Source organism: Montipora foliosa, chromosome 5 (genome assembly GCF_036669935.1).
Source record: "Montipora foliosa isolate CH-2021 chromosome 5, ASM3666993v2, whole genome shotgun sequence".
NCBI classification, from domain to species: domain Eukaryota; kingdom Metazoa; phylum Cnidaria; class Anthozoa; order Scleractinia; family Acroporidae; genus Montipora; species Montipora foliosa.
This window is the reverse complement of record NC_090873.1, coordinates 34,249,419-34,275,918: the sequence shown is the minus strand read 5'-3', so window position 1 is coordinate 34,275,918 and position 26,500 is coordinate 34,249,419. Positions and strand designations below refer to the sequence as shown.

The following is a 26,500-nucleotide window of genomic DNA, read 5'->3' as shown; positions in this document are numbered from 1 at the left end:
GCTCTGTTGTGCGACCCCCACCACAGCCTGTTTCTCTGCTGTGGTGAAAGTGACTAAATAAATAATTAAAAAAAAAAAATGAAATTTTGCCAAACACGGAACAAAAGAACATGTTTTTCGACAGCCAATAGATCTCTGGTTGGCGCATTCATGACAATAGGTGACGTAACCGTGAGTATTCGCTATGGCTCCATCACACTTGCTCTCGTCTGTCTGGGAGGAATATACACAAACAAAAAACGCCTCATATGCGGTCCCCTTAACAAAAACGGCTTGGCGTGTTAAAATTCAACAAAACCAACGGATCTATTTCCAGGACCTGTAAGTACCCCTTCAGTACCTACTCAAAGTCTCAAAAAGGAAATGACCCTAAAATTAAGTTCTTAGCTGGAAAAGTAGATCCCACCTAGTTTGGTGCTTTTGGCTGTTTTTATACTAGAGACGCGTAATCCGTCTGGCACAAAGTTGGGCAAACGTTTCTTCTGTCTGCCGTAAGTTCGTCTAGTTTAAAGACCTTGATTCTGATTCTAAAAAAAATTAATATCTTATCAGTAGGAAATCTCTTCAGCACATGGTCGGATTCTAATTTATGTTCTCCAAGAACGATCCTTTTACAGATTTCTTCATGATGCCATCAGTGCCTGCAATATCTTTCCAAAATGGATTGAAAGTAACAAGCCGACTCAATCACTTAGTTGTTATGTCGGAACTGTCAGGATGGCCGAGCGGTCCAAGGCGCCAGACTCAAGGTTACATACCTTTCCATTATTACAATGGGATCAAGGAGCCTTCTGGTCTCCACTTGGAGGCGTAGGTTCGAATCCCACTCCTGACAGTTCATTTTGTATCCTATTCACAGTAATTGACGATTAGGACTTTGTACCAGCCGGTGGAAGGCAGAGTGAAAAAGCAAACTCAGGAAAGAGTGTAAAAGTTCTCTAGGACGACGCTTTTCCAAAACGACCATCTAATACATTCTGGAAAGTGACATACATATATTGCTCTTTTACGACCCAACAGTTCTTAGTCCTTCATATACCATTTGTCAAACAACTTCCAAAATCTGGTCTCTGCTCAATGGAATATGACAGAAGAATTCTGTGTTCTCACTGAGAGTTCTGACACTGGATGGAAACGTGTGATCCTCAGGAGGTCAAGTTGCCAGGATGGCCGAGTGGTCAAAGGCGCCAGACTTAAGCCAGTATCAAAGGGATTCAGTGCCTTGAACTGTTTGGGTATTCTGGTCTCCTGTTGGAGGCGTGGGTTCGAATCCCACTCCTGGCAGCTGTTGAGTTTTTGTCTCCGTTAACGCGACCAAAACAGGATCTCCAATGCCATGCATCATGCCCCGAAAAGCACATTTTGTTCCTTCGGATCCTTCCAATAACTTCCGTAATCATCGGGATGAGTATAGATCAGAGAAGAACAGTGCTTTGTGACCTATCATTGCACTTCCTCATTGAAAAGTAAACGGTTATTGCTGTTCGATCTGGCTTGCAGGTTGATTGGTCAGGAGAAACCCATCCGAAGTAAATTGTTCTAATTTATACAGTTTTGTGTAATCTCGCGTGCAAAATGATCGCTTCCTTCATTCCAATGGTATCGTACTATATTGCAAGGAAGTTGTGAATAGTGAGAGCACACCCTGTTTTGAGTTGTGTCGAATTTAAAAGCAGAAGATCTTGACAGTACAACGGGACCAAGGTAATGAAAGATCCTTTTAGTATAGATATAAAAAAATTTAATATCTTATCAGTCGGAAATCTCTTCAGCACATGGTCGGGTTCTAATTTACGTTCTCCAAGAACGATCCTTTTACACATTTCTTCATGATGCCATGAGTGCCTCCAATATCTGTCCAAAATGGATTGAAAGTAACCAGTCGACTCAATCACTTAGTTGTAATGTCCGAACTGTCAGGATGGCCGAGCGGTCCAAGGCGCCAGACTCAAGGTTACATACCTTTCCATCATTAGAATGGGATCGTGGAGCCTTCTGGTCTCCACTTGGACGCGTGGGTTCGAATCCCACTCCTGACAGCTCCTTTTGTATCCTATTCACAGTAATTGACGATTGAGGACTTTGTACCAGCCGGTGGAAGGCAGAGAGAAAAAGCAAACTCAGGAAAGAGTGTAAAAGGTCTCTAGGACGACGCTTTTTCAAAACGACCATCTAATACATTCTGGAAAGTGAGATACATATATTTCTCGTCAACTACGACCCAACAGTTCTTAGTCCTTCATATACCATTTGTCAAACAACTTCCAAAATCTGGTCTCTGCTTAGTAGAATATGACTGAAGAGTTCTGTGTTCTGACTGAAGAGTTCTGAGACTGGATGGAAACGTGTGATGTTAGAAGAACAAGTTGCCAGGATGGCCGAGTGGTCAAAGGCGCCAGACTTAAGCCAGTATCAAAGGGATTCAGTGCCTTGAACTGTTTGGGTATTCTGGTCTCCTGTTGGAGGCGTGGGTTTGAATCCCACTCCTGGCAGCTGTTTAGTTTTTGTCTCCGTTCACGCGACCAAAACAGGATCTCCAATGCAATGCATCATGCCCCGAAAAGCACATTTTTTTTTTTGTGATCCTTCCAATAACTTCCGTAATCATCCCGATGAGTATAGATCAGAGAAGAACAGTTCTTTGTGACCTATCATTGCACTTCCTCATTGAAAAGTAAACGGTTATTGCTGGTCGATCTGGCTTGCAAGTTGATTGGTCAGGAGAAACCCATCCGAAGTAAATTGTTCTAATTTATACAGTTTTGTGTAATCTCGCGTGCAAAATGATCGCTTCCTTCATTCCAATGGTATCGTACGATATTGCAAGGAAGTTGTGAATAATGAGAGCACACCCTGTTTTGAGTTGTGTCGAATTTGAGAGCGGAAGATCTTGACAGTACAACGGGACCAAGGTAATGAAAGATCCTTTTAGTATAGATATAAAAAAAATTAATATCTTATCAGTCGGAAATCTCTTCAGCACATGGTCGGATTCTAATTTACGTTCTCCAAGAACGATCCTTTTACACATTTCTTCATGATGCGATGAGTGCCTCCAATATCTGTCCAAAATGGATTGGAAGTAACCAGTCGACTCAATCACTTAGTTGTAATGTCCGAACTGTCAAGATGGCCGAGCGGTCCAAGGCGCCAGACTCAAGGTTACATACCTTTCCATTATTACAATGGGATCAAGGAGCCTTCTGGTCTCCACTTGGAGGCGTGGGTTCGAATCCCACTCCTGACAGCTCCTTTTGTATCCTATTCATTGTAATTGACGATTGAGAACTTTGTACCAGCCGCTGGAAGGCAGAGAGAAAAGCAATCTCAGGAAAGCGTGTAAAAGTTCTCGAGGACGACGCTTTTTCAAAACGACCATCTAGTACAATCTGGAAATTGGGATACATATATTTCGGGGGTGGCAGCTGAATAGTTGGAACTCGATTATTCACTATTCTTTGTGTGTTTTGTTCGAATTATTCATTATTCTTTTAAATTTTTGTAGGTTATTCATTATTCATTGTTGTTATTCATAACTGCCTTATTTATTATTCCAGTGTTTTCAGACCTAATTATTCATTATTCATTTTTTATTTATACTCGTTATTCATTATTCATTATTCAGCTTAAACTCCCAAATATATTGCTCTTTTACGACAAAGAACGTCTTAAATCTGGTCTCTGGTCAATGGCATATGACTGAGAAGTTCTATGTTCTGACTGGAGACTGAGTTCTGAGATTGGATGGAAACGTGTAATGCTCAGGAGGTCAAGTTGCCAGGATGGCCGAGTGGTCAAAGGCGCCAGACTTAAGCCAGTATCAAAGGGATTCAGTGCCTTGAATTGTTTGGGTATTCTGGTCTCCTGTTGGAGGCGTGGGTTCGAATTCCACTCCTGGCAGCTGTTGAGTTTTTGTCTCCGTTCACGCGACCAAAACAGGATCTCCAATGCATTGCATCATGCCCCGAAAAGCACATTTTGTTCCTTCGGATCCTTCCAATAACTTCCGTAATCATCCCGATGAGTACAGATCAGAGAAGAACAGTTCTTTGTGACCTATCGTTGCACTTCCTCATTGAAAAGTAAACGGTTATTGCTGGTCGATCTGGCTTGCAGGTTGATTGGTCAGGAGAAACCCATCCGAAGTAAATTGTTCTAATTTATACAGTTTTGTGTAATCTCGCGTGCAAAATGATCGCTTCCTTCATTCCAATCGGGTATCGTACGATATTGCAAGAAAGCTGTCAATAATGAGAGCACACCCTGTTTTGAGTTGAGTCGAATTTGACAGAGCAAGATCTTGACAGTACAATGGGACCAAGAAAATAAAACATCGTTTTAGTATACATATAAAAAATTGTAATATCTTATCAGTCGGAAATCTCTTCAGTACATTGTCGGATTCTAATTTACGTTCTCCAAGAACGATCCTTTTACACATTTCTTCATGATGCCATGAGTGCCTGCAATATCTTTCCAAAATGGATTGAAAGTAACCAGTCGACTCAATCACTTAGTTGTAATGTCCGAACTGTCAGGATGGCCGAGCGGTCCAAGGCGCCAGACTCAAGGTTACATACCTTTCCATCATTAGAATGGGATCGTGGAGCCTTCTGGTCTCCACTTGGAGGCGTGGGTTCGAATCCCACTCCTGGCAGCTCCTTTTGTATCCTATTCACAGTAATTGACGATTGAGGACTTTGTACCAGCCGGTGGAAGGCAGAGAGAAAAAGCAAACTCAGGAAAGAGTGTAAAAGGTCTCTAGGACGACGCTTTTCCAAAACGACCATCTAATACATTCTGGAAAGTGAGATACATATATTTCTCGTCAACTACGACCCAACAGTTCTTAGTCCTTCATATACCATTTGTCAAACAATTTCCAAAATCTGGTCTCTGCTTAGTAGAATATGACTGAAGAGTTCTGTTTTCTGACTGAAGAGTTCTGAGACTGGATGGAAACGTGTGATGTTAGAAGAATAAGTTGCCAGGATGGCCGAGTGGTCGAAGGCGCCAGACTTAAGCCAGTATCAAAGGGATTAAGTGCCTTGAACTGTTTGGGTATTCTGGTCTCCTGTTGGAGGCGTGGGTTCGAATCCCACTCCTGGCAGCTGTTTAGTTTTTGTCTCCGTTCACGCGACCAAAACAGGATCTCCAATGCAATGCATCATGCCCCGAAAAGCACATTTTGTTTTTTCGGATCCTTCCAATACATTCCGTAATCATCCCGATGAGTATAGATCAGAGAAGAACAGTTCTTTGTGACCTATCGTTGCACTTCCTCATTGAAAAGTAAACGGTTATTGCTGGTCGATCTGGCTTGCAGGTTGATTGGTCAGGAGAAACCCATCCGAAGTAAATTGTTCTAATTTATACAGTTTTGTGTAATCTCGCGTGCAAAATGATCGCTTCCTTCATTCCAATGGTATCGTACGATATTGCAAGGAAGTTGTGAATAATGAAAGCACACCCTGTTTTGAGTTGTGTCGAATTTGAGAGCGGAAGATCCTGATAGTACAACGGGACCAAAGTAATGAAAGATCCTTTTAGTATAGATATAAAAAATTTAATATCTTATCAGTCGGAAATCTCTTCAGCACATGGTCGGATTCTAATTTACGTTCTCCAAGAACGATCCTTTTACAGATTTCTTCATCATGATGCCATGAGTGCCTGCAATATCTATCCAAAATGGATTGAAAGTAACCAGTCGGCACAATCACTTAGTTGTTATGTACGAACTGTCAGGATGGCCGAGCGGTCCAAGGCGCCAGACTCAAGGTTACATACCTTTCCATCATTAGAATGGGATCGTGGAGCCTTCTGGTCTCCACTTGGAGGCGTGGGTTCGAATCCCACTCCTGACAGCTCCTTTTGTATCCTATTCATTGTAATTGACGATTGAGGACTTTGTACCAGCCGCTGGAAGGAAGAGAGAAAAGGAACCTTAGGAAAGAGTGTAAAAGTTCTCTAGGACGACGCTTTTTCAAAACGACCATCTAATACATTCTGGAAAGTGAGATACATATATTGCTCGTCAACTACGACCCAACAGTTCTTAGTCCTTCATATACCATTTGTAAAAGAAATTCCAAAATCTGGTCTCTGTTCAATGGAATATGACTGAAGAGTTCTGAGACTGGATGGAAACGTGTGATGCTCAGGAGGACAAGTTGCCAGGATGGCCGAGTGGTCAAAGGCGCCAGACTTAAGCCAGTATCAAAGGGATTCAGTCCTTTGAACTGTTTGGGTATTCTGGTCTCCCGTTGGAGGCGTGGGTTCGAATCCCACTCCTGGCAGCTGTTGAGTTTTTGTCTCCGTTAACGCGACCAAAACAGGATCTCCAATGCATTGCATCATGCCCCGAAAAGCCCATTTTGTTTTTTCGGATCCTTCCAATAACTTCCGTAATCATCCCGATGAGTATAGATCAGAGAAGAACAGTTCTTTGTGACCTATCATTGCACTTCCTCATTGAAAAGTAAACGGTTATTGCTGGTCGATCTGGCTTGCAGGTTGATTGGTCAGGAGAAACCCATCCGAAGTAAATTGTTCTAATTTATACAGTTTTGTGTAATCTCGCGTGCAAAATGATCGCTTCCTTCATTCCAATGGTATCGTACGATATTGCAAGGAAGTTGTCAATAATGAGAGCACACCCTGTTTTGAGTTGTGTCGAATTTGAGAGCGGAAGATCTTGACAGTACAACGGGACCAAGAAAATAAAACATCGTTTTAGTATACATATAAAAAATTGTAATATCTTATCAGTCGGAAATCTCTTCAGTACATTGTTGGATTCTAATTTACGTTCTCCAAGAACGATCCTTTTACACATTTCTTCATGATGCCATGAGTGCCTCCAATATCTGTCCAAAATGGATTGAAAGTAACCAGTCGACTCAATCACTTAGTTGTAATGTCCGAACTGTCAGGATGGCCGAGCGGTCCAAGGCGCCAGACTCAAGGTTACATACCTTTCCATCATTAGAATGGGATCGTGGAGCCTTCTGGTCTCCACTTGGAGGCGTGGGTTCGAATCCCACTCCTGGCAGCTCCTTTTGTATCCTATTCACAGTAATTGACGATTGAGGACTTTGTACCAGCCGGTGGAAGGCAGAGAGAAAAAGCAAACTCAGGAAAGAGTGTAAAAGGTCTCTAGGACGACGCTTTTCCAAAACGACCATCTAATACATTCTGGAAAGTGAGATACATATATTTCTCGTCAACTACGACCCAACAGTTCTTAGTCCTTCATATACCATTTGTCAAACAACTTCCAAAATCTGGTCTCTGCTTAGTAGAATATGACTGAAGAGTTCTGTGTTCTGACTGAAGAGTTCTGAGACTGGATGGAAACGTGTGATGTTAGAAGAACAAGTTGCCAGGATGGCCGAGTGGTCGAAGGCGCCAGACTTAAGCCAGTATCAAAGGGATTAAGTGCCTTGAACTGTTTGGGTATTCTGGTCTCCTGTTGGAGGCGTGGGTTTGAATCTCACTCCTGGCAGCTGTTTAGTTTTTGTCTCCGTTCACGCGACCAAAACAGGATCTCCAATGCAATGCATCATGCCCCGAAAAGCACATTTTGTTTTTTCGGATCCTTCCAATACATTCCGTAATCATCCCGATGAGTATAGATCAGAGAAGAACAGTTCTTTGTGACCTCTCGTTGCACTTCCTCATTGAAAAGTAAACGGTTATTGCTGGTCGATCTGGCTTGCAGGTTGATTGGTCAGGAGAAACCCATCCGAAGTAAATTGTTCTAATTTATACAGTTTTGTGTAATCTCGCGTGCAAAATGATCGCTTCCTTCATTCCAATGGTATCGTACGATATTGCAAGGAAGTTGTGAATAATGAAAGCACACCCTGTTTTGAGTTGTGTCGAATTTGAGAGCGGAAGATCCTGATAGTATGTTACGAAAAATAATATTGCGTGACAAGTGTTACTTTCTAGAAGCTTCGCTAGAGTTATGAGTTTGTTTATATTTAGGTTTGTACGTAAGCGTTTCTAAATCGGTGTGTTTTGTAATCTTTCTATTATTAGATTCATTACTAATTTAGAAAGTTCTAAAAGTTTATTGTCAGAGTATATAAGTAGACGAGTACAAGCGGAGTGTTTTTCTAACTAGTTTTTCACAAGCGAAGAGAGTTGGCGTTGGCCGTGTTTAGTCAAGTGTGACAGAAGCAGTGTTTATTCAAGTTAGCGGAGGCCGTGTAAGTTTGTCGAATACGTGTTGTTCAGAGTTTTACTTCGTGGAAACTACGTTCGTTTTTGGAATAAATCTTCTTGTTGTTGTTCCGACAACCCTGCGTTCAGTTTAGTCTACAAGCTACCTTTCCTCTAAACATTCGAACTCGTAACATAGTACAACGGGACCAAAGTAATGAAAGATCCTTTTAGTGTAGATATAAAAAATTTAATATCTTATCAGTCGGAAATCTCTTCAGCACATGGTCGGATTCTAATTTACGTTCTCCAAGAACGATCCTTTTACAGATTTCTTCATCATGATGCCATGAGTGCCTGCAATATCTATCCAAAATGGATTGAAAGTAACCAGTCGGCACAATCACTTAGTTGTTATGTACGAACTGTCAGGATGGCCGAGCGGTCCAAGGCGCCAGACTCAAGGTTACATACCTTTCCATCATTAGAATGGGATCGTGGAGCCTTCTGGTCTCCACTTGGAGGCGTGGGTACGAATCCCACTCCTGACAGCTCCTTTTGTATCCTATTCATTGTAATTGACGATTGAGGACTTTGTACCAGCCGCTGGAAGGAAGAGAGAAAAGCAACCTTAGGAAAGAGTGTAAAAGTTCTCTAGGACGACGCTTTTTCAAAACGACCATCTAATACATTCTGGAAAGTGAGATACATATATTGCTCGTCAACTACGACCCAACAGTTCTTAGTCCTTCATATACCATTTGTAAAAGAACTTCCAAAATCTGGTCTCTGTTCAATGGAATATGACTGAAGAGTTATGAGACTGGATGGAAACGTGTGATGCTCAGGAGGTCAAGTTGCCAGGATGGCCGAGTGGTCAAAGGCGCCAGACTTAAGCCAGTATCAAAGGGATTCAGTCCCTTGAACTGTTTGGGTATTCTGGTCTCCCGTTGGAGGCGTGGGTTCGAATCCCACTCCTGGCAGCTGTTTAGTTTTTGTCTCCGTTCACGCGACCAAAACAGGATTTCCAATGCAATGCATCATGCCCCGAAAAGCACATTTTGTTTTTTCGGATCCTTCCAATACATTCCGTAATCATCCCGATGAGTATAGATCAGAGAAGAACAGTTCTTTGTGACCTATCGTTGCACTTCCTCATTGAAAAGTAAACGGTTATTGCTGGTCGATCTGGCTTGCAGGTTGATTGGTCAGGAGAAACCCATCCGAAGTAAATTGTTCTAATTTATACAGTTTTGTGTGATCTCGCGTGCAAAATGATCGCTTCCTTCATTCCAATGGTATCGTACGATATTGCAAGGAAGTTGTCAATAATGAGAGCACACCCTGTTTTGAGTTGTGTCGAATTTGAGAGCGGAAGGTCTTGACAGTACAACGGGACCAAGAAAATAAAACATCGTTTTAGTATACATATAAAAAATTGTAATATCTTATCAGTCGGAAATCTCTTCAGTACATTGTCGGATTCTAATTTACGTTCTCCAAGAACGATCCTTTTACACATTTGTTCATGATGCCATGAGTGCCTGCAATATCTTTCCAAAATGGATTGAAAGTAACCAGTCGACTCAATCACTTAGTTGTAATGTCCGAACTGTCAGGATGGCCGAGCGGTCCAAGGCGCCAGACTCAAGGTTACATACCTTTCCATCATTAGAATGGGATCGTGGAGCCTTCTGGTCTCCACTTGGAGGCGTGGGTTCGAATCCCACTCCTGGCAGCTCCTTTTGTATCCTATTCACAGTAATTGACGATTGAGGACTTTGTACCAGCCGGTGGAAGGCAGAGAGAAAAAGCAAACTCAGGAAAGAGTGTAAAAGTTCTCTAGGACGACGCTTTTCCAAAACGACCATCTAATACATTCTGGAAAGTGAGATACATATAATGCTCTTTTACGATCCAACATTTCTTAGTTCTTCATATACCATTTGTCAAAGAATTTTCAAAATCTGGTCTCTGCTCAATGGAATATGACTGAAGAGTTCTGTGTTCTGCCTGAAGAGTTCTGAGACTGGATGGAAACGTGTGATGCTCAGGAGGTCAAGTTGCCAGGATGGCCGAGTGGTCAAAGGCGCCAGACTTAAGCCAGTATCAAAGGGATTCAGTCCCTTGAACTGTTTGGGTATTCTGGTCTCCTGTTGGAGGCGTGGGTTCGAATCCCACTCCCGCCAGCTGTCGAGTTTTTGTCTCCGTTCACGCAACCAAAACAGGATTTCCAATGCAATGCATCATGCCCCGAAAAGCACATTTTGTTTTTGCGGATCCTTCCAATACTTTCCGTAATCATCCCGATGAGTATAGATCAGAGAAGAACAGTTCTTTGTGACCTATCATTGCACTTCCTCATTGAAAAGTAAACGGTTGTTGCTGGTCGATCTGGCTTGCAGGTTGATTGGTCAGGAGAAACCCATCCGAAGTAAATTGTTCTAATTTATACAGTTTTGTGGAATCTCGCGCGCAAAATGATCGCTTCCTTTATTCGAATGGTATCGTACGATATTGCAAGGAAGCTGTCAATAATGAGAGCACACCCTGTTTTGAGTTGTGTCGAATTTGAGAGCGGAATAACATGACAGTACAACGGGACCATGGTAATAAAAGATCGTTTTAGTATAGATATATCAGTCGGAAATCTCTTCAGCACATGGTCGGATTCTAATTTACGTTCTCCAAGAACGATCCTTTTACCGATTTCTTCATGATGCCATGAGTGCCTGCAATATCTTTGCAAAATGGATTGAAAGTAATGAGTCGACTCAATCACTTACCTCTGATATCTGAACTGTCAGTATGGCCGAGCGGTCCAAGGCGCCAGACTCAAGGTTACATACCTTTCCATCATTAGAATGGGATCAAGGAGACTTGTGGTCTCCACTTGGAGGCGTGGGTTCGAATCCTACTCCTGACAGCTCCTTTTGTATCCTTTTCATAGTAATTGACTATTGAGGACTTTGTACTAGCCGCTGGAAGGCAGAGAGAAAGTGCGAACCTCAGGAAAGCGTGTAAAAGTTCTCGAGGACGACGCTTTTTCAAAACGACCATCTATTACATTTCGGAAAGAGAGATACATATATTTCGAGTGTATTGCTCTTTTACGACCCAACAGTTCTTAGTCCTTCATATACTATTTGTCAAAGAACTTCCAAAATCTGGTCTCTGGTCAATGGAATATGACTGAGAAGTTTTGTGTTTTGACTGAAGAGTTCTGAGAGTGGATGGAAACGTATGATGCTCTTGAGGTCAAGTTGCCAGACTTAAGTCAGTACCAAAAGGATTCCATGCGTTGAACTGTTTGGGTCTTCTGGTCTCTTGTTGGAGGCGTGGGTTTGAATCCAAATACTGGCAGATGTTCATTTCTTGTCTCCGTTCTCGCGACCAAAACAGGGTCTCAAATCCAATGCAATGTCGCCCGAAAACCACATTTTGTTCCTTCGGATCCTTTCAATAACTTCTGTGATCATCCCGATGAATATAGATTAGAGAATAACAGTTCTTTTTCACCTCTGCATGATTGCACTTCCCCATGAAAACGAAAACGGTTGTCGCTGGTCGAGCTGGCTTGGAGGTTGAATTGTCTGAGTTAGGGCTGGGGTTAAATTACACAAAATGCTCGTTTCCTTCAATCCAATGGTATTGTACGATGTTGTAAGGAAGCTCTCATTAGTGAGAGCACACCCTGTTTTGACCTGTGTTGAATTTGCGTGCGGAAGATCCTAACAGTACGATGGGACCAAGGTAATTAAAGATCGTTTTAGTCAGAAGAAATTAAAAACTCTTGTTAGTCGGAAATCTCTTCACCAGATGTTCGGATTCTAAGTTACGGTCTTGAAGACCGATCCTTATACAGAGTTCTTCATTATGCCATGGCTGCCTGCAATATCTTTTCATCATTAATTGAAAGTAATCAGTCTATGTAATCACTTAGCTCTAATTTCCAAACTGTCAGGATGGCCGAGCGGTCCAAGGCGCCAGACTCAAGGTTACATACCTTTCCATCATTAGAATGGGATCGTGGAGCCTTCTGGTCTCCACTTGGAGGCGTGGGTTCGAATCCCACTCCTGGCAGCTCCTTTTCTATCCCATTCATAGTAATGGACGATTGAGAACTTTGTACCAGCCGCTGAAAGGCAGAAAGCAAAAGCAAACTCAGGAAAGCGTGTAAACGTTTTCTATATCTAGTACATTCTGGAGAGTGAGATAAATATATTACTCTTTTACGACCCAAACACTTCTTATGCGTCGATCAAATCGAAACTTCAACATCCCCCTCCCCACGGGCAAACCACGGGCAGGTGACTATCCTCTGTGCCTGGGGAGTGGGGAATTTGACCCTTGCCTGCGTGGGGTGGGGAAAATTGAACCGGAAGTGTTAGGTTTGTATGATTTTTTTTCGGGCGCAGAAGTCGCTAACATCTGTAAAACACGTGTTTGGACGACGTGTAAGAGTTTAAAAGGAAGAGATGTAGCATTTGTGAACAATTGGCTTACAACTGAAAAGGTCTTCAAAAGGTCTTTATTAAAGACGTCAGGAGCGGACAACGATTGTTCTTTAGTAGGGTATGTCAGAGAAATCCGACGATAGGGTAGGGCATTTGAACACCATCTTGGCCTGAGGGGGCGGGAATTTGATTGATCCAATCTTTAAAAGTTCAAATGCCCGGGCTTTGTTCCGGGGGGGGGGGGGGGGGGGGTGTTGAAGTTTCGAGTTGATCGGTGCATTAGTCATTCTTACACAATTTGTCAAAGAACTACCAAACTATATAGTCTCTGCTCAATGGAATACGACTGAACAGTTGGTTATGTATCACTGGCTGGATAGAAACGCGTGATGTTGAGGAAGCTTGAGGAGGTCAAGATGCTAGGATGGCCAAGTGGTCAAAGACGCCAGACTTAAGCCAGTATCAAAGGGATTCCGAGCGTTGAACTGTTTGGGTGTTCTGGTCTCATGTTGGAGGCGTGGGGTTCGAATCTCACTCCTGGCAGATATTTAGTTATTTTTCTCTCCGTTGTCGGGACCAAAACAGGGAAATGCAATGCAATGTGCCCCGAAAACAACGTGCCTTCGGATTCTTCCAACAATTTCTGTGATCGCCCCGATGAGTATAGATCACAGAAGAACAGTTCTTTCTCCCCTATGATTGCACTTCCTCATCGCAAAGTAAACAGTTGTTGCTGGTCGATCCGGGTTGCAGGTTGATTGGTCAGCAGAAACCCATTCCGTTGAAATGTTTCTAATTTATACAATTTTGTGTAATCTCTCGCGTAAAATGCTCGCTTCCTTCAATCCAAGGTACTGTAGGATATTGTAGGGGAGCGCCCTTTGTCGCATTTGGGGCGGAAGCTCCTGACAGTACGATGGTAATTAACCCATTGCCCTCGATTCCTCGGTTATGGATCGAGGTATGACCACTTCCAGTCTTTCAAAGCGAGTTAAAAAGTGAATTTTCAATAAAAAGCCGTTACACGCACTTTAAGGGAAAACACTCCACTACAGCTGACTGAAAGCAAAATAGGTGAATTTTATTGAAGGACATGTGTTTTGCCTTTGATAAGGCCGTCGCAATTACGTTCTTTTCACATAGTGCCACCTATCAACTGCAGAAGAGAAAAAGAAATGAAACATCATCAGAGATAACAAGAAACATTGTGTTAAGCTCCAAAAATATGGAATAACGTGCTTTGCAACTTTTCTGTCATGCATTCCAGTCCAATTTAAGCCCAGATGAGCGAACCACAAGGATGAAAGGACTCTTCGTTATGGCAGCCACGTCGGGGCTACGTCACGTTATTTTAAATTCACACACTGGTCAATACTAATATGGAGATCATGCAAATTCTATTTGCAAACTTAAACGTCCCTAAAAAGTCGGCCAGTACTAGTTTTGAAGATTATGTTCTGTGAAAGGGGCTACGTCGCGTTATTTTGAGGTGTTTAGAGGAAATCTTTAGTTAATCACGAGTTTAGAACTAAAAAATGGTAATGTGGAATTCCTTTTCTGATAAAATTATCGTTACATCACAAACAAGATGATTCTGAGCAAAACGACTCTTATCCAGGCGATTTGCCATAAACATGAAAAACGTCGGGCCGACTTTCTTCAAGTGAAACTTAAGGAAGCCATGCACATTAAATGAGAATGGCCCGACCTGAACTAACAAGTCCAGCATTTTAATTTTACATTTTCACTGTAAGCACTTCACCTTCGATTATTTTGGGTCAGATGCCCGCGCATTTTGTGTTACTGTTAATATCAAATTTCATGTGTCGTAATAAAATCTAACGAACACTTCAAAAGTTACTGATTGCTACTGATGATGATGATGGCTGAATCGTCGAAACATGTTGGACAGATTTAAAGAAAGTCGTTTTGTTTTTGAAGATTTCAATGTCATTTTTCTACATCCTCTCTTGTATTAGTGGTGGATCTGTATGCAATATGAGAAGCCCAATTGTAGCAATATTCAATAAATGGATATTTCTATTCAAAGAGTCTATTTTAGTTCAATTCAACGCATAAATTTATGTTCAATATACTTTTTTTTGGTTCAACTTCCGATCTTGCATTCAACACTTTTTGCATTCAATACGTGACATTTTGGTATCCTTCAATGCGATTGCTTCGGTTCAACCTTTTCTTTTTAAACTTCAAGAGCACATTTTTCGCTCGACACTTTGTCTTTCGTTCAGCGCGATTTACTTTCGTTCAACGATTTATTGCACAGCGGTTGAGAGACCCACCATACATTGAATACTAACCGGCAAAGGTTGGATTTTGATATTAAATAAGGTTTTAGGCCTAATTAGCGGTAATTTGATCAAAGATTAGCTTTTGTGAATGGTTTAGGTTGCTTCAGTTGTGGTAAATCGCAGAATCCAACCTTCTTCGGTTAGTATTCAATGTATGATGGGTCATACATGGACTACTAACAAACTGTGTTCCAACCTCCCGTGACCTCAGGAGATCAAGAGGGACTAGGCAACAGTGGTCAACCGCTGTGCAATAAATCGTTGAACGAACTGTAAATCGCGTTGAACGAATTAAAAGAGTTGAATGCAAAATCGGAAGTTGAACCAAAAAAAAGTATATTGAACATAAATTTATGCATTGATTTGAACTAAAATAGACTCTTTGAATTGAAATATCCATTTATTGAATATTGCTACAATTGGCTTGCCATAATGCAACGCAATTGTGCGGTCATGAGTTTTCGTTCCAGATCGTTTTAAAGTTTCTGTGCAACTGCTCAGAATGTTCCCTCTCCTGCGAAGATTATTTCTTCCTCTAAAGCAGCAGAATCGTTGTTTAATAGTTTTTCCCCTGTTAGCATCACCTCATTTTTTTCTCAACCGTTCAGCCCACAACATTAACACAGAATTACCAAAACGTTAAAAATGAGAACAGGATTTTGTTTGATGATTGAACACCAAAGAAAAGATGGAGCAATGTACCTTCTAGTGAAGGATCGATGGGTTGAGGTTCTTCGCGATCGGGAGCCTAAAACAAACGGAAAAAAACCTCTCTTAAAATGCTGTTGTATTAGGTATTGACCGACCATATACCAAGCCTTGGTAGCATGTGCCAAATTTGAAAGAATCTTTCTATTTCTAGAATTAACTACAGATAAGGTGCCAATGAGCAAATTATTGGGAGCTTGGTAAAAGAGGAGGAAAAGGGCTGCAAAAGGGCTGGGAGGGGATTAGTCTTCAATCTTTGGTTTTAAAGGGAACGTACAGTCTAGCTCTTTACCTGCATTGTCACACTTGACCATTCATTTGGACTAAATGTGTATAAATAGCCAACAATAACGCTTCAAAAATAGGCAAATATAAATTGAAATCTGCCATCTTTGTTTTTGCGTATGCAAACGAGGCTACGACGTAGCAATAGTCAAGGATTTCTCCGGATAACTAAGGGCGCGTTCGATTGACCCTATTCCGGAATAAGAATACGTGGTGTGATGATTTAAAACTGTATGTTTGGCGTTTTAAAGCAACAAGGATAACAAAGATATGTTTAAAATAGCATTTTAGCGGGTGTTTGACAACTTTAATGTGAATCTCCGTAAAAGCGAAGGACTTCTAACTTCTATCCCATGTGGATTCCGGAATACGGTCAATCGAACACGCCCTAAATGTACTTGATGTAAAGAAGAAAAACACAGGCGAGGAGAGCAATACTTTGTACCCTTGAATCTTAATCCAGAGGCTAAATTGTCCTGATATTGGCTCCACCTCTGAACAGATTTACCTCGTGGTCGTTAAACAGGCTTTTATATGTGAGTTATATGCAGGAGTTTTACAAAGCGAAAGAGGGCTTGCAGTGCTATCCCGCCCTCATTGCTGTGAAATAAATGCCTGGAAATCAAGTTTAATCTGTCTACCGTGGCTTTCTACGAGATCCCTGTAACAACTTCAAAACAAACGATCGATTTATATATTTCCATCAAATGGTAAGAGTAAATCGTTTCAGTAGTTTCTATACTGCTAAGAAAATTAACCACATTTCAAGTTACGTTTATTAGCGCATAACAGTGAAAGTCGTCTATATATGGCTTGATTCAGTTTTCTCGCTTCAAAATAATGAATGATATTTTGGACTAGTTGAGTGAGATTTCCGTATGAAGCGAATGTCACCAAGATCAATATTCATATACCTGAAGATCAGGGGCAAATCTTCTCAGTGCAGAGAACCAACAAACACAACCCACATAAGATAAGTTAAATTTTCAACAAAAAAGCCCTCATCCAGCTTATCTTCAAAACATTAATTTGATATAAAATCTTATTGTTTTGCTCCCATCCAAAGCAATCTTACATAGTTTCTCTGTACTTACATGTTTAACAATGGACGCTGCCTCGTCTTTTGTTATCCTGTATGGTGAATTCTCAACTGTCACATTTTTGCTGAAAAGAAAACAATAAAGAAAACTAACAATGCCATTCTTATAACGACTTTATTTTATTGCACTTGGAAAAGAACAATTACATTCAATTTGCTCATAGTGTCCCTTTTCATATCAATAATTTCATCTTCCCCTCGCACCAAACTCCACCAATACACAGTCCAAGAAAACCCGAACTGATCTTTGCAATTTTTTGTGACCACAACTTGCTAAACTCACAGCAAATGCAAAGTAAGGGTACCTCTCTTAAAGATGATCCGAAAAAGGATCATTGATCCAAAGATCACCAAAGAATCCTTTCCCAGAGTGGATTCATCCTTTCCTTTGATGCCGGCCGTGATCCAAGTGATCTTGGATCAATAACACACACCCTAATGATAGTCTTTACTTTTCCACTATTACACCATTTTACCATAATTATTTGGTCAAGAGGACGCGCAAAATATGAGACGATAATACACTGTAGTGTCCCGGTTTGACGGGTTTAGAACAGAGCAAATACGGAGGGGAAGAGAGCTTTTCAATAAAAGATTATTGTTTTTGACAGGATGCAAAGCCTGAGAATTCAGCTTGTCATCACTTGTCACAAATTCATTTTGTTTATCCAATCAAATGAAGGACATTCGCATGGTTTCATCTGTATTTTTTTCGTCATTCACACACAACTTATTATGCAATCAATACAATTCTCAGTCTGTGCAGGAAAAAACCATACTAGAAAATGGCATTATAGAGGAATAATAAATCCCTCATTGAAAGGTTTCACATACAATACGTGCGGAAAGTTTGCTCATTACGAGTATTTTTCTAAGCCCCAAAGTATCTGCGCGTGTTATATGTTTAACCATTCAATAAGGTGGATGTATTCTGACCTGTCAAAGTTTAGGATGGTAATGAAGATGACGAGGACAACGAAAAGAAATTTTCTCACCATGCCATCCCATTTTCATTTTCGACTTTTTTCATTAACAGTTTGCTCCAGCATTCATGGGTTTCATTGATAATCTTCATAGCAAATTCCTAGCAGTCACACAACACACAAATATCAATGAATTACTTATAGTTCAACTATAAGACAAGAGTCTTGCAGCATGCTGTTGCAGGGCAGTACGCAGCTATTACAACGTCTCCTGGGATTCACTCAGAAAACAATGGACCAAAACAACCAATCAATGATGGATCCTAGCCCTAAAAACAACAGGGCAGCATCCTAAAGGGATCCAATGAAATTAGAGGTTGTAAAGAGCTGCGTCGCAAGAACATCAGTCTTTGCTTTCAATATTTGTTGACATGTTTTCCCTAACAGGCATATGTGGTTTTCACAGAGCCTACAACTTGACTCTTTTGTAGTAATAACACTCAACAACTTCAAGGATGCAACCAGGGCAACTACTTAAAGAACCAATTAAGTTTATTAAAATATATAAAAAAAAGGCAAAAGCATGTTACAGAAGAATAACTTAACCCTTTACTTCCTGAGTGCAAGACTTAAAGTGGTACTATGATCAAAAAATCATTTCCTTTTTTTCTCCAGATTTTGAAAGCATGTCCGCTTAACACCTAACTGGCAAAATTTTGAGCTTTGAGTTTTATCTAAAATACAATACAATACAATACATACAATACATACTTAATTGACCGCTCCCCATAGGGGCTTTTCAGGGCCAATGAAACAATCAACGAAACAACAGAACACAACAACAACAACTGTTAAGAATCCCAACTGGCCGGAGGCAAACCAGTTGGCTATTTACAAGTGCAGCTGGGAAGTTGAACCAGGGACTACCAGGATCAAATTCGACGAGTGGTCAGAGTGGGTCTTGAACCCGGGATCTCCGGATCTCAAGGCAAGCACCCTAACCACTGGGCCACACTGCCCACTCTAAAGGCTGTTTATTTTGAGTGTAAGTTTTGGATTTCATGGTCCGCCATTACTGATGTTCAAAACTGGCCGATTGGACCTCAGAGGGTTGGATCTAGACAAAATGATGTCATTTACTCACTAGCTTAAAATTTCAGCGTGCAAACGCAATTTATTACATATGCAAAACATGGGTTTAAAAGTCTGAAAGCCCGAAACTTCTGTGCTGCATATTAATTAGGCCACGTACACACGCATTGCATTCTTAAACTAGTGAGTGTTTGACGTCATTTTCTCCTCGACCCAGCTCTCTCAAGATTTTAAAGTTAGTAATGGCAGACCAATAAATAAGAAAATTCCAGCTAAAATAAACAGGTGTCTTTTTAAAATCAGAACTTAAAACTTGGGTGAGTTAGTGTTTAGTTAACATAGTTTTGAAATCCAAAGGAAAAACAATTTTTTTTTCGGTCGTAGTACCACTTTAATAGATTTTGCTCTGTCTAATGCCAAACCTCTTTAACCCTTTAAGGTGGCTCAAACCAGTTTCAACACTTTTAAGAGACCTTAATTGTTATTAGAAGAATAGACACTACAACACTTTATCACGTAACAGCAATGTTATAGTACCATGTGAAACATTAATTATTATTGCTGAACAAGATGGAGTCATTTTTGTGACGTAAAACGTTACCATGGTAGCCGGAAAGCCTTGCAAAAACATCCTATTTTTTGGCTTTAGTTGCTCATATCTGGAAAACAAACTACTGTACATGTAGGTGTTTTGGCAGGGCTTTCCTGTTGCCACGGTAACGTTTCACGTCACAAAAATGACCGAATCGTTTTCAGCAATAATGTGTGTTTGACATGGTACCATAACATTGCTGTTAATTGATAAGCGTTGTAGTGTCAATCCCTCTACAAAAGAACGTTTCTATCAAGTGTTGAAACTGGTTTGAGCCACCTTAACTCCCAGTGGCCACTTATACACATGTAGATTTTACTCTGTCTAACGCCAGACGATTTTGCTGGTCAATGGGGGGCCCTTCAGGCCTTAAAGGATTAACAGCACCTAGGTTCACTCCCCCCTTAATAAATAGAAAGAAACGGAAGAGGTAAAGACATCTTTTACTTTGTTTTTAGCTTCATTGTTGAAAGCAAACTGGTTTTCTTTACTTCCCGCTGGAATTTTATAGATCTTGAACCATTCAATGGTAGCCTGCATTAAAACAGTAACAAAAAATTATTACCAATTTCAAGACACTTATAATCCTACATGTACCCTATTGACACTATCCTTGTCAACTCAAACTACAGTAAACACCCGCACATAAGAACACTGATTTCAGGTTTCCAGCTGATCGTGTTCTTAAAATGTTCTTACAATATTATTGGTTTCACAAATACTTCAAATTGTACATTACTAGAGGTTTAATTGGCATACAACCCTTTTTAAAATAGATTTCAAAGTTTGTAATGGTCCTAGACACCATATTACTTTGATCACTCACTGTACTGTACTTTTTCCTTATTCTAATACCATTTCCCTTTATATTAAGAACATGTTTTATTTATCAGGTTGAATTTGTTCTTATTTATGTGGTGCTTTATTGGCCAAATTTCAGCCTCACGTTCTTAATCCACTTGTTCTTATATGCGGGTGTTTACTGTATCTGACAAGTATAAATATCAGATTCTGAGTGTCTAAATTAGCATAAAAACAAAAGCCAGAAAATGACATCATAGATACTTAAAACATCAGCTTTAACACAATTTTTTGCATGCTCATTCAAGAGCAAATCCTTTATGATCAAAAGAATACACATAATATATGAAGAAATTTAATTAGAATATATACTAGAGAAAATCTATTGATAAGAAATCAATAATACTGATGATGAATTTTTTTTACCTTCAGTAGTCCTGGCATATATTTTTCAATGTCTTCAACATCTTTGGAAAATTTGAAAGGGAAAAAAAAAATTATACACATACAATGATACCTCTGCTATGTGGGTATAACCTTAAACTTAAAATTGTTTGCTTCTTTTTGCATCAATGACAGCACATAAATTTTCAACCTCTCAAGGCTGTGCTCTAACATTTGGCTTCGGGTGAGTGAGAAAAATTACCAGGTCGCCCGGCTGGGCACTCTGGGGTATTGTATTTTGAGCACATAAGCAGGCTAAAAATTTTAATATGCTGGTGGTTACATTTTGCAAAACCTCTCGGAAGGCCGTTCGACATGCTTTCACATGTAATATAATCCGTGACTTTGCATGTGACCGTACAGATTTCCACAGACAGGTTCACGGTCTTGAGTGCATCATGGGTAATCAAGGCAACATGGCGGCTTTGCACCTTTTCTTGTCTTTCTGAAGCATGGTGTAAAAAAATTGGACGGGTTGGGGGTTTTCTTGCACTAACGAGTTCGACAATCACCAGAGCAGTAGCAGCAATGTTTTGTGGAGAGAGAGATATAGATGAAGATCTGGCTGCATTGTTGATCTCAAATCATTAATTTAAAAAATAATTATTAATAATTAATTTGGGCAACCAAATTAGAGGGCTGGGCACCCCAGCTGAAACGCTTGAAGGGCTCCCTGAAATTTTCCTTGGAGCACAGCCTTGACCTCTAACATAACTGTTTCTAGCTTTCTGATTGCTTCACTCAAGTTCGGTTACAAGCTTATACTTTTATACTGTATGACCTAAAATGGAAACTGATTGCGTCAAGTGTTGCTGAGTTGGAAACTGATTCGCTTTAATTTCCAAGTGTCCAAGTGTTCAGAATTTAGTGAAAAATGTAACAAAACAATAATAATTCCATTCGCACTTGTTGGATATGAGACTAGTTGTAGCCAACTCAGTGCCAAATGCCTCGTTGGCTATTTACCATCTCATATCCAACGCGCGCTAATGAAATAATAATTTAATAATACCCTAATTATGTCAAGAAAAAATGTCATTATAAACTTGAATTTTTATTAACAAGGATGACAAATAATAATGATTTCTTCACAAGCTATTGAAATGGTGTATTTTGCCCCATGGTATATCTGGAAAATTTGGTGGAAAAGACTAATTATTCATCAATATCTTACAAACACGCAAAAGGCAAATTTAATAGGCCTTGTGACATCGCGTTAAAAGCTAAAATTATCTTTGAATCCATAGGGACCAGAAGATAATGATAAACATGTAGGCTGAAACCAAGAACTATTTAACAATTAGACCCATTCCCCGCAAGGGCTACGGGTCTAATTGTTTTAGTATCACCCAACTAGTCGGACAGAAAAGGCAATAATAAAGTTAACAAATGCAAGTTGAAGAAATATTTATTTGGGAATAAAACGAAAGAAAGCGCCACGCTTTTCGGCTACTCAAGGACTACTACTTAATAACTAATAGTCACCTAATGGCGTAGCCAATTAATTAAAATGCTGGATTTGCATTAGTCCACTAGTTGGGTTATACTAATATCTATGGTATTACACTGTAGTTTTCTGTTTCATTTATCTTACAGTATGATATATGCATACAACCCTTATCACTCTTGCACCTTACCATTCAGGTCTTTTGCCAAAGGGTCATTCACATCTATGCAGAGGATTTTCCAGTCTGTTTCCCCCTCATCAATTAGAGCAACAGTTCCTAGAATTTTCACTTGTTTAACCTCTCCTCTACTTGCAACCTGAAATTATGACAACTAGTAGTTATCTCGCATTACTGAAGTACATTCAACAGTCGCTTAGCCTGTGTTTCCGTAGGGTTCTAAAGCTAAAAAACTAATAATGTGACAAAAAGAGCCTGTCATCAAATCGAAATCAATATATGCGTACAAGGATCCATGTGAGGGTGCCCCTGCAAACAACACAAGAATCCTTGGGGTGGCTATTTTGGTGTCTTTTACAGAGAAAAACTTGATTCCTTTTGGCAAGACCATGCACAAAATCACCCAATCTGAACAAACTTAGGACACATTCCCCTTCAAACAAACGCAATAAATGGCTGTCTTTTCAGGTGGTCTTAGTAGGGCTTTCAACTAGAGATGGACTACCCTAGAGTTCCAATAGTAGTGACCCTCGTTACTTTTGGAATTAGCAGCCTTTGGGGGTCGCTACTTTCAGGGGGGGGGGGGGTCGTTACTTTCTGGGATTGAACAAAAATCGTTTACAAATAGAGCTGACACAAGCTTTTTTCTGAAATAAAAAATGAACAACATTAATTATTTGCATTCCATATCTATAGATTGTGTTTCATAAAAAGAAGATAACAATGATCAATTCAGCAAAAAACTAAACAGAAAACTATACAGGCTGTGTACAGATGTCCACTCTCCGCAAAAAAAAAATCGGAGAGGAACGTCTGTGATCTACCGTTAGTATTTGTGTTCCGGTATAACTTTGCATATATTATTAAGTGATCTACGCCGACCAAAATTTGCGACGCTCATATTTCTTTGGAGCTAAATTCTCAAAATGGTGGTCAATGAGGTACATTGTAGATTTCAAACGTGCATTGAAGAGCATCTCCGATAGTTTTAATACCTTGGCATTATAGGATAGAAGCACTCTTTAAAGGAAAGGATGTGGGTACGGCTCTGATCTTCAGAGCCTAGAGTGGGGAACCCACCAATTCAAGTTACAATGTACGTCATTGTCTCTCACCATGGTACCAATTTCACAAGCATCTATTGGATCATTATCGCCCATGCATCCTGTGTCCTTATCCTTGTGATTTGGGTCTTCCCAGGTCTGAAAGAAAGTGCAATAATAATAATGATGATGACGATGATGATGATGATGATGATCTTTAGAGTTACAATCCTGGAGAAAATCGTTAGGACATTTTTAACGTTTTTTGTCCACATCCAAAACACTTTAAGCATTGAGTTCCAGACAAACAGAGGAAGGGAAACATAGCCTGCTTTTAGTTTTGGTGTTTCATACCTGAGGAAGTGCTCCATAATTCCAGATGTAGCCATGATACGGAAAGCAGTTATGAACAAATCGTAGCTTGCCTTTCTTGCAGTCTTGCTTAATGGGATTCAATGCCTCCTTCACAGCTATCTATGAGAAACATGATTAAATGAAGCTAGGATGGCCACCAATGTGGTCCAGAGTCAAAAGTCTGATTACAATGTAACTCCTGGTAATGATGAGTACTTATTCTCATACAAGGACTGTTCAGGATAGCAAAATCTCAGCGGATAAGTCACTTTTTTAACCTACATGTATGTGACACCATTCTCTGCCGCAATTTTAATATCTTGTCACGCAAAAGCTTAGAAATTCAACCTTGCTTTATCACAAGACGAAAAACCCTATCAAACTGAAAATTGTTTGAAAAGATAAGTCTTCAGCTGTTCAAATAACTGACTAAACGAAAATCTCAAAAGGATTGATAATTCCTTATTTTTTAATTTTGATGACGTCACATGAAAACCAAGAATTGTCACATTGTAATCAGAACTCAATTAGTGGTATCCTTCTGTGAAACAAAACCGAACAGAGATGCAGGAGATTTTGTACAATCTTTCCTGTGCTCTTTTGGCAATTTTTGTGTTATGGAAAGACGGAAATGACAAAATTACTTTATTATATAGATACAGTAAAGTGATGAAATACTACACATATCATTTCATTTTTCTAAAAATCATATCTTCACTGCATGCAGTGAATTTTATTATTTTATCTTTCACAGTTGTGAGTATATAGGTGTCACCACGGTGACTAATACAATTAGCCAATAATAAGCAAGTCTCTCCTTCCTTGTAAGATACTTTCATGCTGTAACACAATTTTTCTCTACTACTACATTTTTATGACTCAGTTTGACATTACTATGATTTGTTTTCCTAACTTTATATTTTGTTTCATGTTACACAGTACACGTTTTTAAATTAGTGGTTGTCACCACTTTTTCTCCATTTCAAAAATGAATATAAAAACAAGTTGTTTTTAATCTGGACAAATCATCAGTACAATTATAATACATGTAATAGTAATAAACAGAAACATCATGTGGCCACTTGGGTATAAGAATTTTGTCTTTTTTGTGTGGATAGTATCTCACACTTGTTCGCCGCACTCACTCCCGAGAGATACTATCACTTGAGCACTCAAAGATAAAATTTGTATCCCAGGGTAGTCATGTACAGTAATAGTAATATCATCTATTTCTAAACTGTTTTGATTTGACAAACAATGATAGAGTGATCAGAATAAAAAAAGGGAGAGGAAACTGGAAAATTAATTGCCTTAATCTGCAGTAGCTAGACATTTAAAATATAGAGAATATTAGCTATGGCAGGGCTTCAAATAACGGCCGGCCACCAGACGATGTTCATTCAAAAATAGCTTTTGTCCAGTCAACTCCTTGGATGGCCGGACATTTTGTCCGGTCATTTACCCTTCAAATGAAAATTAAATTTGAAGCTTATAAGTAGTTCTAAATTAGGTTGTACATGATTCATGTTTGTGAAACAAAGAAAAGAAAAGAAAAGAACTGAAGAAAGCAAAAGAAAGATATAAACAGACCACCTTTGACTACAATAAAATTTTCCTCTTTGACATCCATCAGTCATGAAATTAGCGGGTCTTCCAGTGTAGAGTGTCTATCGATGTCTATGCTAATAATTCTTATAGTCTGCGTGGAATTTGCTGCAAACTTATGTTGCGAACTAATGTGAGACGCAAAACAAATGCCTCTTAAAACTGTCAGTACAAAGGTCCGGGCCACTTTCTAATAAAAATTCAAACGTGTATCTTTGGCCTTTATTAAGGGGAGAATCTGCTCGATTGTAACCTTCGGCTTCATAACTTTAAATTGCTTTTAAATTAAATCATAGAAGCGATATAAGGCAGCGATAGTGGGAATCACAAGTGTAATATTAGAAGTATTTTTTTGATTTTACTAAACCTTGTGGATGTGCAGTGCATTCCACGCCTCTTGCACCGATTGAGAGGTTGCTTCTACAATAAAATCTCTCTAAATGTACTTGCTTGACATTTAAGCATCATGCTGAAGGGGGAGAAGTACTTTTTACGAGTTATGAAGTAATGCATATTTCTCCGGACAAAACCGGGTCTTTTCCGAGCAAAAACAGATTTGACTGGACACCTTGACTAGCGCCAGCAGGGAAATTATTTCAAGCCCTGTATGGAGGGTAAAATGAGAGCACAAAAGGAGGGCACAACTATGCTGGAAAACCATAATTTTTAAATTACTGATTTACACCTAAAGTTTGATTTGCAGGTTAAAAAGGCCTATAGAAACATGTTTAGCTACCCTAAAAGAGTTAAAACAAAGAATGACATACCTCCATTTTAGCATTGGTCCACCTTGGGACTTCAACAACCATGTTACAAACTGTTTTCTGAAAGAAGGACACAAGAGTTCTCATATAAGAAATTATGGGCACATACGCACAACAATGATGTCGCCCAATAATTAATAATATTCTAATAATAATAATAATAATAATAATAATAATAATACTTGTTATATACCTAGACTTTCGCTCAACAAAACGAGCACTGTGATTGG

General features: G+C 39.8%; 1 protein-coding gene and 17 non-coding genes across 18 annotated transcripts in view; 17 read left to right on the top strand and 1 right to left on the bottom strand.

The window, feature by feature from the left end:
* Window positions 1-711: 711 nt before the first annotated feature.
* Window positions 712-835, top strand: Trnal-caa (transfer RNA leucine (anticodon CAA)). Its single transcript has 2 exons — window positions 712-749; window positions 790-835. It is a non-coding gene; the product is annotated as a tRNA-Leu (tRNA).
* Window positions 836-1,160: 325 nt separating this feature from the next.
* Trnal-uaa (transfer RNA leucine (anticodon UAA)) lies at window positions 1,161-1,284 on the top strand. Its single transcript has 2 exons — window positions 1,161-1,198; window positions 1,239-1,284. It is a non-coding gene; the product is annotated as a tRNA-Leu (tRNA).
* Window positions 1,285-1,915: 631 nt separating this feature from the next.
* On the top strand, window positions 1,916-2,039 carry Trnal-caa (transfer RNA leucine (anticodon CAA)). Its single transcript has 2 exons — window positions 1,916-1,953; window positions 1,994-2,039. It is a non-coding gene; the product is annotated as a tRNA-Leu (tRNA).
* Window positions 2,040-2,368: 329 nt separating this feature from the next.
* Window positions 2,369-2,492, top strand: Trnal-uaa (transfer RNA leucine (anticodon UAA)). The gene is made up of 2 exons: window positions 2,369-2,406; window positions 2,447-2,492. It is a non-coding gene; the product is annotated as a tRNA-Leu (tRNA).
* A 631-nt stretch (window positions 2,493-3,123) lies between these two features.
* On the top strand, window positions 3,124-3,247 carry Trnal-caa (transfer RNA leucine (anticodon CAA)). The gene is made up of 2 exons: window positions 3,124-3,161; window positions 3,202-3,247. It is a non-coding gene; the product is annotated as a tRNA-Leu (tRNA).
* A 529-nt stretch (window positions 3,248-3,776) lies between these two features.
* On the top strand, window positions 3,777-3,900 carry Trnal-uaa (transfer RNA leucine (anticodon UAA)). The gene is made up of 2 exons: window positions 3,777-3,814; window positions 3,855-3,900. It is a non-coding gene; the product is annotated as a tRNA-Leu (tRNA).
* Window positions 3,901-4,533: 633 nt separating this feature from the next.
* Window positions 4,534-4,657, top strand: Trnal-caa (transfer RNA leucine (anticodon CAA)). The gene is made up of 2 exons: window positions 4,534-4,571; window positions 4,612-4,657. It is a non-coding gene; the product is annotated as a tRNA-Leu (tRNA).
* A 329-nt stretch (window positions 4,658-4,986) lies between these two features.
* Trnal-uaa (transfer RNA leucine (anticodon UAA)) lies at window positions 4,987-5,110 on the top strand. Its single transcript has 2 exons — window positions 4,987-5,024; window positions 5,065-5,110. It is a non-coding gene; the product is annotated as a tRNA-Leu (tRNA).
* A 633-nt stretch (window positions 5,111-5,743) lies between these two features.
* On the top strand, window positions 5,744-5,867 carry Trnal-caa (transfer RNA leucine (anticodon CAA)). Its single transcript has 2 exons — window positions 5,744-5,781; window positions 5,822-5,867. It is a non-coding gene; the product is annotated as a tRNA-Leu (tRNA).
* Window positions 5,868-6,175: 308 nt separating this feature from the next.
* Window positions 6,176-6,299, top strand: Trnal-uaa (transfer RNA leucine (anticodon UAA)). The gene is made up of 2 exons: window positions 6,176-6,213; window positions 6,254-6,299. It is a non-coding gene; the product is annotated as a tRNA-Leu (tRNA).
* Window positions 6,300-6,930: 631 nt separating this feature from the next.
* Window positions 6,931-7,054, top strand: Trnal-caa (transfer RNA leucine (anticodon CAA)). Its single transcript has 2 exons — window positions 6,931-6,968; window positions 7,009-7,054. It is a non-coding gene; the product is annotated as a tRNA-Leu (tRNA).
* Window positions 7,055-7,383: 329 nt separating this feature from the next.
* Window positions 7,384-7,507, top strand: Trnal-uaa (transfer RNA leucine (anticodon UAA)). The gene is made up of 2 exons: window positions 7,384-7,421; window positions 7,462-7,507. It is a non-coding gene; the product is annotated as a tRNA-Leu (tRNA).
* Window positions 7,508-8,596: 1,089 nt separating this feature from the next.
* On the top strand, window positions 8,597-8,720 carry Trnal-caa (transfer RNA leucine (anticodon CAA)). Its single transcript has 2 exons — window positions 8,597-8,634; window positions 8,675-8,720. It is a non-coding gene; the product is annotated as a tRNA-Leu (tRNA).
* A 308-nt stretch (window positions 8,721-9,028) lies between these two features.
* Trnal-uaa (transfer RNA leucine (anticodon UAA)) lies at window positions 9,029-9,152 on the top strand. Its single transcript has 2 exons — window positions 9,029-9,066; window positions 9,107-9,152. It is a non-coding gene; the product is annotated as a tRNA-Leu (tRNA).
* A 631-nt stretch (window positions 9,153-9,783) lies between these two features.
* On the top strand, window positions 9,784-9,907 carry Trnal-caa (transfer RNA leucine (anticodon CAA)). Its single transcript has 2 exons — window positions 9,784-9,821; window positions 9,862-9,907. It is a non-coding gene; the product is annotated as a tRNA-Leu (tRNA).
* Window positions 9,908-10,234: 327 nt separating this feature from the next.
* On the top strand, window positions 10,235-10,358 carry Trnal-uaa (transfer RNA leucine (anticodon UAA)). The gene is made up of 2 exons: window positions 10,235-10,272; window positions 10,313-10,358. It is a non-coding gene; the product is annotated as a tRNA-Leu (tRNA).
* A 1,770-nt stretch (window positions 10,359-12,128) lies between these two features.
* Trnal-caa (transfer RNA leucine (anticodon CAA)) lies at window positions 12,129-12,252 on the top strand. The gene is made up of 2 exons: window positions 12,129-12,166; window positions 12,207-12,252. It is a non-coding gene; the product is annotated as a tRNA-Leu (tRNA).
* Window positions 12,253-13,686: 1,434 nt separating this feature from the next.
* Window positions 13,687-26,500, bottom strand: part of LOC138004024 (uncharacterized) — a 16,599-nt gene continuing 3,785 nt past the window's right edge. Inside the window, exons 3-12 of the mRNA XM_068850415.1 lie at window positions 26,274-26,330; window positions 23,902-24,021; window positions 23,620-23,706; window positions 22,517-22,643; window positions 20,862-20,902; window positions 20,082-20,168; window positions 18,023-18,111; window positions 17,023-17,092; window positions 15,638-15,683; window positions 13,687-13,782 (exon numbers count right to left, since the gene is read on the bottom strand). Of these exons, the coding sequence (XP_068706516.1) occupies window positions 13,751-13,782; window positions 15,638-15,683; window positions 17,023-17,092; window positions 18,023-18,111; window positions 20,082-20,168; window positions 20,862-20,902; window positions 22,517-22,643; window positions 23,620-23,706; window positions 23,902-24,021; window positions 26,274-26,330 (756 nt within the window). The 3' untranslated portion in view covers window positions 13,687-13,750. The remainder of the gene's footprint in view (window positions 13,783-15,637; window positions 15,684-17,022; window positions 17,093-18,022; window positions 18,112-20,081; window positions 20,169-20,861; window positions 20,903-22,516; window positions 22,644-23,619; window positions 23,707-23,901; window positions 24,022-26,273; window positions 26,331-26,500) is intronic.